The sequence below is a fragment of the Protopterus annectens genome, chromosome 7.part0, assembly GCF_019279795.1.
Source record: "Protopterus annectens isolate FY-2018-M chromosome 7.part0, PAN1.0, whole genome shotgun sequence".
Classification (NCBI taxonomy): Eukaryota; Metazoa; Chordata; order Ceratodontiformes; family Protopteridae; genus Protopterus; species Protopterus annectens.
Window position 1 is genome coordinate 511,839,998 of NC_056739.1, and position 12,089 is coordinate 511,852,086.

At 43.3% G+C, this 12,089-nt stretch overlaps 1 protein-coding gene across 1 annotated transcript in view; it reads left to right on the forward strand.

Moving 5' to 3' along the window:
* Positions 1–12,089, forward strand: part of WDR77 (WD repeat domain 77) — a 71,645-nt gene that overhangs the window by 31,752 nt on the left and 27,804 nt on the right. The window contains exons 5-8 of the mRNA XM_044077111.1: positions 9,283–9,353; positions 9,514–9,568; positions 9,647–9,718; positions 9,807–9,915. Of these exons, the coding sequence (XP_043933046.1) occupies positions 9,283–9,353; positions 9,514–9,568; positions 9,647–9,718; positions 9,807–9,915 (307 nt within the window). The remainder of the gene's footprint in view (positions 1–9,282; positions 9,354–9,513; positions 9,569–9,646; positions 9,719–9,806; positions 9,916–12,089) is intronic.

A 12,089-nucleotide genomic window follows, 5' to 3' on the forward strand; every position in this document is an offset into this window, starting at 1 on the left:
CATCTGTTTGCTTACAGAAAGGTTCCCCAGGAATCCACAGGTTTTTCACCATTTGAGTTGCTGTATGGGCATAGGGTGAGGGGATCTCTAGATTTAATTCGAGATGAGTGGGAAGGTGAGTGAGAATCTCACAAGGAGTCTGTTGTGGCATATGTTCTGAACCTTGGGACAAGGCCCATGAGAACCTGGCAGAAGCCCAACAACAGAAAAAGGTGTGGTATGACTGGAATGCTCGAGCTAGCGAGTATGCTGTAGGGCAGCAGGTGATGGTTCTCATTCCTGTCAGAGACAACAAGCAGCTTGGGAGGAACTCTACAAGGTAAGAAATGTAAATGCTATTAACTACATGGTGGAAGTGCTTGGCAGATGGCAGGGGCACAAATTGTATGATGAAACCTTACCATGATAGGGAGGCCCTTGTGCTGAGCATTTTGCAGTGAATTGCAGGAGGAGTCTGAGGGAGATCTGAGTTCTGATATCCTCAGTGAGGCCTCAGGCTGACACCTCGGTGGAAGGGGAAGCAATGTCCCAGCAGCTATGTCCTACCCAGGTTCGAGACATCTGAGCAGTGTTGCAGGAGTTTGGGGGCATGTTCACCAGGAAACCATGGAGCACCCACCTGGTGCAGCACCGGGTGGATACAGGACCCCAAAGCCTTATCAGGCAGGCCCCTTATAAGGGTGCCTGAGAGAGTCAAACAGACTCTGAGGGAAAGAGGTACAGGAGATGTTGGAGCTAGGGGTGATTTCAAGAGTCCAACAGTCCCTGGGCCTCACCAGTGGTGTTGGTGCCAAATATGGATGGCAGCAACATGTTGTGTGTGGATTACAGGAAATTAAATAGTCACACAGAGTCTGGTGCTTACCCCATGCTTAGGACAGATGAGGCCCTAGAGCAGCTGAGTGGGTTCAAGTATCTTACAACCATTGATCTTACCAAGGGTTACTGGCAGGTGCCCTTGACTTCCAGTGCTAGAGAGAAGTCAGCCTTTGTGGCTCCTTTTGGCTTGTATGAGTTCACAAAGGTGCCCTTTGGGATGAAGAATGCCCCAGCGATTTTCCAGAGGCTGGTAGATCATATCTTAGCAGGGTCAGGAGGGTTTGCCCTTGCTTACATGGATGATCTTGCTATCTACAGCCATTCCTGGAAAGACCACCTTCAGCATGTCAGGGAGGTGCCGGGCAGACTACAGAGGGCAGGGTTGACCATTAAGCTGAGCAAATGTCAGGTGGGAATGGCAGAGGTCTCCTACCTAGGACATAGAGTGGGGAGTGGTAAGATAAGGCCAGAACCTGCCAAAGTGGAAACTGTTCAGGCATGGCCTGCACCTGTTACTAAAACCAGGCAAGTGCATTCTTGGGGACAGCAGGGTACTACAGAAAGTTTGTTCCCAATTATAGTACCATAGCTGTTCCCCTCACAGACCTGAACAGGCCAGATAAGGTAGTGTGGACCCCAGCATGTGAGCAGGCATTTCAGAAGCTTAAGGAAGCTTTGGGAGGACCACCTGTGTTAGCCAGTCCAGACTACAGAAAATACTTTGTGCATATGGATGCTTCAAACTATGGGGTGGGGGGCTGTACTTGGCCAGATTTCTTCAGAGGGAGAAGAGCACCCAGTGGTTTATCTCCATCGTATGGTCTAACCCAGGGAGGAATGTCTAGCCAAAGTGTGGGCACTACAAAAACTTCAGCCTTATCTGTATGGAAGAAAATTCACAACCCTCTAACGTGGTTAAACAGAGCCAGTCAGCAAAATGGCACGTTGCTAAGATGGAGTCTGGGGTTGCAAGCATATGATATGTCAGTGCAGCACCGCAGTGGGAGTAGCAATGCCAATGCAGATGGGCTCAAGACTGGGAATGGGGTGAGGTACACACAGATAGACCTGACACTCAAGTGACGTTTCTCAAGGGGCACTTGCTTGAGTTCCACTGGGGGTGACGAATGGGGAGAGGTGGGCGAAGGCTGCAAGCCTAGTCAAATAGAATTATTCTATCAACTGTATAAATAAATGTAAAATACAAGCTTGTGTTTGGGGAGAGATGGGCGAAGGCTGCAAGCCTAGTCAAATAGAATTTGATATCTAATTCTATCAACTGTATAAATAAATGTAAAATACAGGCTTATGTTTTTAAATGTAAGAAAACACTGTGAAATGAGGAACTGCAAAATATGTGACAACATTGCACTTTACTGGCCCAGTGAAGCATGTTGTATCCTTTCATGTTGAAATTTGGCCGGAGGTGGGCTGGATGAAGATTTCATGCCCATTCATAGGTTCTTAGGTTGATACTAGGCTATCTGCCCTAGGGCATTTATAAGCCTAGCCAGAGTGTGTTTGGCTTTCGCCACCCTTTTAGATTAGTTGACTGTGCCTCTGTATAGTAGGTCACAGAAGATGGCCCTTTTAAGGTTAGTTTACTGTGCCTCTGTCTAGTAGACACAGAAGAGATCCCAGGGGTAAACCTACAATCTCCCATCCACTCGTCAAGATCTCTCTTGAAGAGTGTCATTGAGGGGCTCTGCCTAACATTGATTGGGATTTTGTTCGAGTGAGGGGAGCCTCTATGATATGAATCTGTCCCTCCAGCATGTCCTATTTATTTCTGTGCTGAGGTTTAAGTCCCTGGAGCATGTAGCTCTAAGGGATTTGGATTTCCTGAGGTGGAGCATGTCCATTAATTCTGGGTTGGACATGGCTTTATACGTGAGGCACAAATCACCTCTGAGTAGGTGGTAAGCAACTGAGTAGAGCTTAAGTTTCTTTAGCTTAACTGCGTAGAGGCATCTGTTTGAGTCCCTTGATCCTCTTGGTGAGGTACTTCTGGGGTCTTTCCAGTTGCTGCAGGTGTCTGGTAAGGTACATCCCAAATGGGGCGTTGTATTCAATTATGGGCCTGATGAGTGATGAGTAGAGGAGCACAATGACCTCTCTTGATCTAGATGTGAACCCTTTCGTGATAAGGTAGGCTATATAGAAGGTCTTTCTAACCACTTTGGCAACATGATTGTCAAAGGAGAGATTGCTATCTACTTGGGTCCCCAAATCCCTAATTACTACTTCCGTACTTAATTGCCACCTATGTGGTAATTTGTGGGCACTTTGTTTTTCCCAAAAAGGATGACTATGCACTTTTTGGCATTTAGCTTTAGGCCATGGCTGTGGCAGTTATCCGTCTCTGTGAGACCCTTTTGGAGGATGCTTGTGTCAGTCGGCGAGTCGATTATGGCACCCAGTTCGCAGTCATCTGCGAACTTGGTCAGCCATAGTCCTGTGTTAGCCTGTACCTCAGAGAAATATACACCGAACAAGAGAGGTCCCAGGACTGAGCCTTGTGGGACGCCACTTCTAACTGGTTTAGAGTCTGACATGGCATCTGCAATTCTGACCATGTGGGTTCTATCCCCGAGCCAGTTTGCAACCCTCTTGTGACATAGGGGTTGATATTTAAGCTGGTGAGTTTATTTATGATGCCCGAGTGGGGTATTGTCGAAGGCTTTTGCGAGATCCAGGTAGGCTGTGTGGACTACCTTCCCTTTATCTATGGTCCCTTTATCTATGGCCTTGTCTACCTGTTTCAAAGAAGTTGACCAGGTTCAAGAGGCAAGATCTGCCCTTAGCAAAGCCGAATTGGGTAGGATCCAGTGTTTGGAGGTTCCCAATGTCTTTGTTTGAGTTCATGATGATACGCTCCATAGCTTTGCAGACCAGGCTATTCAGGCGTATAGGGCGATAGTTTCCGGGGTCTTTTGTGGCACCACCTTTGTGGAGTGGGACCACTGTTGCTGTACGCCATTCCTTTGGTACATATCCTGTAGTAAGGCTGAGATTGAACAGTGGCTTTTTGTGAGGGTTCAGCTCTTCTTGGAGCTCATGTAAGACGCAGCCCGGGACACCGTCCAGTCCCATTGATGCTGTGTGTTTTGCTTTGGAGAGGGCAGCTCTCACCTGTGCATCTGTGATGTCAGGGAGGCTGCACTCTGTTGGGATAGACATTTGCTCTTTTGGGGGGAAGGGGGGGGGGTGTTTGCACTGAACCTGTCTGCCAGGATGTTGGCAATGTCTGTGGGTTCAGTGTATTTTTTGTCGTTTTGCACTAACTCAGAGCATATCTGGGAGTTGCCACCCAGGTTCCTGACATAGTTATCTTTAGCGTCTTGTGCAGTTTTTCTTTCGAAGCTGGCAGTAGATGATTTTTTATGAGGGTTCGTAATTTCTTGCTAGTACTGATCAGAGATGCCTTCCCTTTTTGGGATTTTGCTCCATGTAGTAGCTTCCTCCTTCTGTTGTATAGCTTATTTATGGCTGGAGTCTCCTGCCTTTGGAGGAGTGAGTATTGGTTTTATTTCGGATAGCACAATCCGTGCATTCCTGTAGGTGTCCATAAAATGCGTTTGTAAAGGATTCTGCGGTTTTGGCTGTATTTTCCACTGGCCCATGGGGCTTTGAAGGATTCCACCTCGGTTTTGAGAAGTGTGAAGTTTGCTTTTGAGAAGTTCTTCACCGTGGTTTCCTTGGCTGGGGGTGGGGACGGGATGTGGATGTCCAATGAGATTAATTTATGGTCAGATCTTACCAATGAGGGGTATACCTCTGGTATGGAACATAGAGTCTCTATGTTGGTGATGATCAGGTCCAGTATGTTTTCCCCTCTTGTGGGAGTGGTGACCAGTTGTTCCATAGCATTTGAGTTTATAAATTCTAGGAACCGTTGGGCGAAGGTGTTGGGGCTTGAGTAGTGCTCCCAGTCTGTTTGGGTAGTTGAAGTCACCCAGTATAATGGTGTTTGGGGAGACCTTCATATTCTCCAGTGTTCTCAGGAAAGCCGAGTGGGGTTCCTGAGTTTGGGAGGGTGGTCTGTAGCAGGCTACAAACTGAAGGGCAGTTTTGCCCACTGTTAGTTGCACATGGATGGTCTCCGATGCTTCGTGCAGTGCCACTAACCTGGAGGTGTGGGCATCTTTGAATATGGATACTCCCCCTCCTTTTGTGGTTCGGTCCGAGTTTTGGAGCCGAAAAGCATGGTATGAGGTATAACCTGATAGTGCTGGGGTACTCTCGGGAGCCTTGAACCAGGTTTCTCTTACTGCACAGATGTCTATATTCTCCATACTGAGGAGAACCTCGAGTGCGTTCATCTTGAGATTTAGACTTCTGGCATTGAGCAGCATTACCCTTAGCTTCTTTTTCCTTGTGTTGTCTATGGAGGTGGGTTTGTCTTTTGAGCCTTGCCTAAAAAAGGCACTATGGGGGTTCCAAGAGCCTTAGCCAGTATTCGAAAGCCCAGGGGTGATAGGTGCAAGCCGTCCCTAGTGAAGCAACGTGGCTTGTCGAGCATGTCATCCCAGGCTGACAGACACTGGATCCCCTTTGAATGTCACCAATACTTTAGCCAATTGTTAAAATTGATCATTTTGTCTTTATACTGTGGCGCATCGTTCTTGGTGAGGGTAAGATGCTACTCAAGGTCAGGGTCATACCGGCCTGGGCTACATGATCGGAGAGCTCCTCTGTCTCTCTTTTCATGTAGTCCAGGGAAGTACGTCTCTGGTCATTCACACCAGCATGGACAATGACAGAGTCATATTTGTACTTGCTTTGGAGTGCCTGAGTGCTTGTGTTATGTGGCTGATCCTGGCACCCGACAGGCAGCTTACAGTGACCTTCTCCTTGTTCAGCCTGGTGAGTGGAACGTCAGTGTGTCTGACAATAGAGTCGCCTATTACAAGTGTATTGGGTGTGTTGTTTAGCCTTAAGGGCTTTGACTGTGTGGCACACTGACTTTGTGAACTATGTGATAAGTGGGTATTGTTGTGGGGTAGCGGTTGCTTGGATGTCTGCTTTGGAGGTCTCTGCTGCTTGGGCAGGTTTTTATTTAGAGCTTCCGAGCATGTTTTTGTGTTTGGTTTGCTGTTGCGATAGGTCCATGTGAGACTGGATTTGTGTGTGTGTGTGTGTGTGTGTGTGTGTGTGTGTGTGTGTGTGTGTGTGTGTGTGTGTGTGTGTGTGGTTACCTTCTCCTCCTGACTGACTGCGCCAGTACTGGGTTGAGAGAGCTCAGCCTCCAGTTTGGCTATATAGTTGCATCTCTCACATATATTTGAGCTTGTTGGGAGGAGGAGAGGGTGGTCTCTGTACAGAAGACAGTTGTTACATTGCCTCATGATTCCCAGATTCACCAGCTGGACTGGAGAGTAAACCCAAAACTGACTTTTAGACATGCCAGAGTAGTATAAGGAACTACTTTTTGACTGATCAAAAAGGACCAATAGGGAGCTAAGTACTTAAAGGGAGTATAAGAGGGTGTAGTGCTTTAGTTTATTAGTGCTTACTTATAAGATTACTTATACGAGCAACTGCAGGGCTTTAGAATGAAAATAGAGTGCTTACTTTGAGATTTGGAACAGTTCTAAGGGAAAGAGTGAAGAGCAGACATTGTGGAGCCGGGAATAGTTTAAACCCGTTTAAGCGGTGCTGCCCGATGCGCTGTGCGCAAAACTGTGCAAATGCGGGTTTTAAAGCAGGGAAACTGAAAGAGATAGGAATTGACCCAAAATGGCCAAATAAGCTTCTAGTTTCAGAGCTGAGACCACTCCTCCAGGGACAGATAGGCTGCTCAAAGCTTCCCTACTCTCACTGGTGAACGGAGATTGTTTTAAGGACAAAGTTTATTACTAGAATTTAGATGTGGAAGGTGCTTTTATTGCTTTCGTTTCTGTTGGCATATACATGTGAAATGTCTTGTATCGTAAGTTTCTGTGCAGGTGTTAGATTGCTAAATAATGCAGTTTGTGGTCTGAAAACTCAGAACAGGTGTTAGGTTTTCCCAGTATTCATACTGCATCATCTTAAGTGTCAAAAATGATGTAATGGGACTGCCTTGGAGACATGTTTGTTAGTAATGTTTAAATACTATTTCTCACAAGAGACCTGAAGCATTTTGATCTGGACATCTAACTATCAGCACTCTGCTTATGTTCACATGTAAGTTTTAGAACTGTGATATCTTGTAGGAATAGTTAAAGCTAGTGAAGATTAATTATGTATTTTTCTTTGAAACCAGACCTGTCCTACTGTATTATTTTACGTTTCTGTGTGATCTGTGAACTCTTAGATATCTCTGTGGTATAGTAGTTTTGTCTTGTGTTTTAATTTATTATTAAATATTTTTAAAACCTTCTACCTGTGGCTGCTTTGTGTAGAGATGAAGTATGTTTTAGAGTACATTATATATTTGTAGTTTACTGTCTAAGCCCTTCCAATAAGTCTTAGACTGCATAGTCACATTACCATTGGATATTAATATTGCACAGTAATAATTGGACACCATTTTAAGGGTCTTTAGTAGCTGATATTACTAACTGGGTGGTGGCAGTAATTACTACCGTATAGTCTGGGTAAAGGGGCACAGCTGGAGAATCTGTGTCAGCCTTTCCCAGGAGTGTCTGTGAAGTTGTATAAATACTTAGTGTGTGTGTTGTGTCAGCTACTTGGGCAGGGGCACAAAGTGCTGGTTGGACAGAGAGTGTACTGGAGGTTCTAGCTTGCCCAGTTAGGCTGAGACCTGGATCCTATAGCTGTGCCAGTGGGGAGTCTTATTGGGGACCTGGTGAGCAAGGGAGCAGCCAGCCCTAGACTGACTGTGATCTCTGTGTGCACTTAAGGGAAATTGTACCTTACTGTGTGTATTAGTTATCCTTTCCACCTCTAGGAGACTACCTCCCTGGTGTTAGTGGTGAGGATTGAGGCTCCTTGATTGCTGGGCCAGGGCACGGTCGTCACAACAGTTTCCTCATATCATTGAAGACCCCTTACTTTAGTCTTTTTATATTTGTCATCAAACCCTCCTCCTCGCAGTTTGTCTAGCCATTTCCACTTGCCAGCCCCTGATGGCAGAACTGCGTGAATACAACTTTGGTCGTTTGGTGGAAGAGTATAATCTGATCTGCTGGCCATTGTGTAAGGGGCTAAGAGAATCTAGCCTGAATGTAAGTACTGCATTAAGCATATTTTGTCTCCATGCTGACAGCAAGGAAGTAAGCAAGAAGTTAAGTATGGTAAACAAATGCGAAAGCTTCCTGGACAGTTGATACATGGAGTCTTTTAACTTTAGAGCAGTTTCTGTGTAGCCTTGAGGGATAGGCCATGTGCATGTTTAGCCAGAGAATACCCAATTTAAATTAAATGTTTCAGTGGGGCATAATACTAATAAAATGTCATCCAGTTACTGGGTCTTTGTCAGAATGAAAGCACATGCACCACCATCGTAGGACTTTGGCCAAGCTTTGTATGATGTGGGTAAGCATGCTAGACGTGGGTGCTTTTTTTGATACAAGCAGGGGCACTTGATAGTTAAGTGCCTTGCTGCAGGATTAGCTTTCGGAAACTCCAATATTCCATTAAGTGATGTATTTGAGTGCAACCCCCCCCCCCCCCCCTTAACTGATTATAGTTGATCCAACCATTCTCTTTGTATATACCCAAGCTTATGTCTTTGCCTGCAGGTGGAACATAGAAATTGTATTACTAAATAGCATTTTTTGGAAATGTTAATTTTTAAACTAAATAGAACAGTGGTCTGTGGGCTTGTAAATAATGAACATTAAACAATACTGCATAGCTTAATCTACAAAATCAAGGGCTTTGCATTTTAGGCTTAATCTCCTGTTGTCACAGGCTGTTCATTCAAGCACATAATTATATAAGTGCAAGATTCCTTATAATTATGCCCCACTGAAAGGGAGAGATTTATGAAACAAACAAAAAAAAAAAAGTGATGGTTGTCTGTCAGTTGAGTTTTGAAGTTCGGTACCAGTTTGTTCATTCTGAGCAGTGGGCATTGGGGAACCAGTGCGGGTTTTGTCCAGGATACTGACGGACTGGATTTTTGAATCGGTGCAGTGTGTGCTGTGCTGGACAGCAATGTACAATTTGAGATAAATGGTGTATAAATGAAAACTAAGCCAAGCTTTACTTTGTTGTGTGAGAACAGGAAAAAAGTCCCAGTTGCATTTCTGAAACTAATTGTGTAGTACAGATCTGGTTGTAGTGAAACTAGAGCCAGCAGATAAGCGTATTAGTATGAAACCACTTTTTCGTCGTCCTGCCTATTTAAAATTTGTTACAGTGTCGCACGTTTATTAGAAGCTAATCCTTTATCTCTTCATTCACATCGTATTAGGACTTTGCTACTGTAATGCACCTCATTATCCCTCTACATCAGAAGCCTAATCAGATTCTTTCACAGGTACTAATTTCTTGTGTTTTTCTTTCCTTCAGCTCATACCAGAGATGTGGTGTGCGTTGCATCCAGCCCTACAGAGGAAGCCCTCTTCTTGTCATGTAGTCGGGTAACAATGATATTTTTGAAAACACAGAACATTTATGAACAGACTGTCTTTCAGCTCTTACAATATTACTTATGTAAATTATTGTTTATTTGATCCTTATTAACCACAGAGCTTCCGTGTTTCAGTAATCAGTATTAACAGTAATAAATGTTTGTTATAGGATGGCAAAGTATTGCTCTGGGACAGAAGGAATCCTAAACCAGCCTCTTGGTTAGGTACGTAACAGTTCTATTTTTAACAAAAACATTTTCTGTTTTTGTTCTCTCTGCCATTTATGTCTTTACTGTTTTCAGATGTTGGAGTTCCAGATTGTAGCCCCACTTCACTTGCTTGGCACTCGCAGCAAACTGATACTGTGGCAGTTGGTGAGTACTGTAAGGCAAACTGTTAAGTATTCTTTTAAGTTTAATACACACACAACCTTACATTGCCTCCTTCTCTGCTTTAAACTAGGTGATGAAGATGGAAATGTTTCTGTCCGAAAACTACAGAACCCAGAATCTATTCGGACTTCAGCTGTACACACACACTATGTCACTGGACTGGCATTTTCTTCACATGGGTATTGTTTCCAGCTGACTGAATTAATGTTCCATTTGTGAAAATAGAAATGTGCTACCACTCTCACTGTGGAAATTTTAAAATTCTAGAGATCTTTAATCATGTGTTTAAGGGTACACTCCCCAGACCGTTTCATCTAGAAAGTGTAGCTAGCATGTTTAAATACAGGTATTTGTCATCTATATTTTAATGCCTAGCCTTTTTGTCACTTTGTTTTGAATTTTCTATTCCCATCTGTGCAGGTTGCCTATACATAGCTTGCATGTATATTAATAAGTAGTTGCTGGTCTTGCATGTGCTAGGACCACAGACTAGATGGTACTGTTTTTGTCTTCTTGAATGTCATTGTTATGGCCCCTGTCTGAAGGTTTATGTCGGACATTGGGGAAGGTGGAATGAATGACTGAGGAGGGGGCTTCAGGCCACTGCACCTGGGAGACGGCTGTTATGGAAACCATGAAACTCTGTGGTTGAGAGTTCTTATGCCTAAAGATACTGCTGCTGTTTTCTTTGCAGTAAAATTTAGGCTAAAGTTAAGTATACATCTTTTCCCATTGCTATGCACACAAAGGGTATAATAAACATAACACTTGTGGGTTGGGAAATAAAAATAGAATAGCTGTTTGAAATTTGATACGTCGCCTCTCTTGTGTGTCTTTAGTCATAGTATGCAATACGTATTGATTAAGAATTATTAAATAGTATTGTTAATGAAGCCTTCAATAAGCAGTACTTCTGTGAGTCTGCTTCAATTTTTTTTTTCTTCAAAATTGTGGGTTAAAAAAATCTTCTGTATTTACACAGTCCACTCGTAAAACTGAAAGTGGTTCGTTTTGTGTATTATACTGTTAGGACAGTAGTAGGTCTATTGTTAAGTTAGAAGTACATTAAATGCTGGTAATTTTGAGTAACACATACACACACAACTATAATCAGTTTATGATGTGGAAAGGATTAAGTAGTTTAACTTGTGCCAGTACATGGGATATACTTTTCATACTTTTAAAAACAGTGGGATTGTGTTGAGCAGAAGTGCATTGTAAAAAAATACACCTGAGCTGTTGCCTTCTGTAACTGAGGGGGTGGTGGACTGCAGCACAGAAGAGAGATTCTGTTTCCCAAAAATTGATCCACCTGTGAGATGGGAATTTTTAAATGGCTGTGAAGTCACAAATGTTTACTTTGTGGGTCTGTTTTCCCAATTAATTTGCATTCCAAACTTGTCTTTTTTTTAATATCTTTAAGTAACACAAAATTAAAATATTCAAAGATATGCCAATCTAGAACTTGACCTTGACTCCTATGGAGAGCTAAAACATGCAAATTGTTATGCACTCTTATCACAGTATTTGCCATAGAACACTGTTCAGTTTACAGTGTAACAGTAATGGGTGAGATTCAGGAAGGAGTATTTTAAGTGAAAAGCCTAAACATGAACAGCTACCCCTTAAGGTAACCCTTTGTTAGTACACAGTGGTACCCCTTAGGTTTTCCATTGGGAGCTTCAGCACAGGACAGACCCACATAAGACATCTGGGGGAGTAGCTAGTGATTAGCCAGTTCTCACTGGTAAATGTCAGTGGCTCCTAGTTTATGAAGTATGGCTGGTTGAAAGAAGTACCTGTTGTGTTGTCTGCATGTCTGATCTGCTGCAGGAGGGAGAGTAAGAACAGATTTTACAAGTGCCAGAGACTAGTAAAATATTTTTGATGTAATATTTGAATTTTAAAAGTGGCCCATAAATTAGTAATCCATCATTGTTCATTATGTATTTAAAGTTTCTCAACTTTTTCAGTAGCAGATAAGGTACCAGTTGAAACATGAAAAACTTTAGAATTTTTCTGTATAATGACCACTAGATGGTGGAAGAAAACAATTCATATTCTGAAAATTGTTTTAACATATTAAGTAATGTAGTAGTACATTTTTAATCTACTTCTGTATTTTACCTGTCAGTTTCTAATATCCATTTCTCTGTTAAATGATAATTAACTGCAGCAGAGGTTTGTCGTGGCACATGTAATTCATTTCAGACCATATTGTCTCCTCTTGAAAGAAGTGCCCTTTTCCTGTCCCTTCATCTGCAGGGGAAGGCTTTATGCAAATGTGTCCCTTTTGCACGCACAGTATAACTGCATGGATGCACATCAGTCTGTCATCTTGTTCGATGCTTAA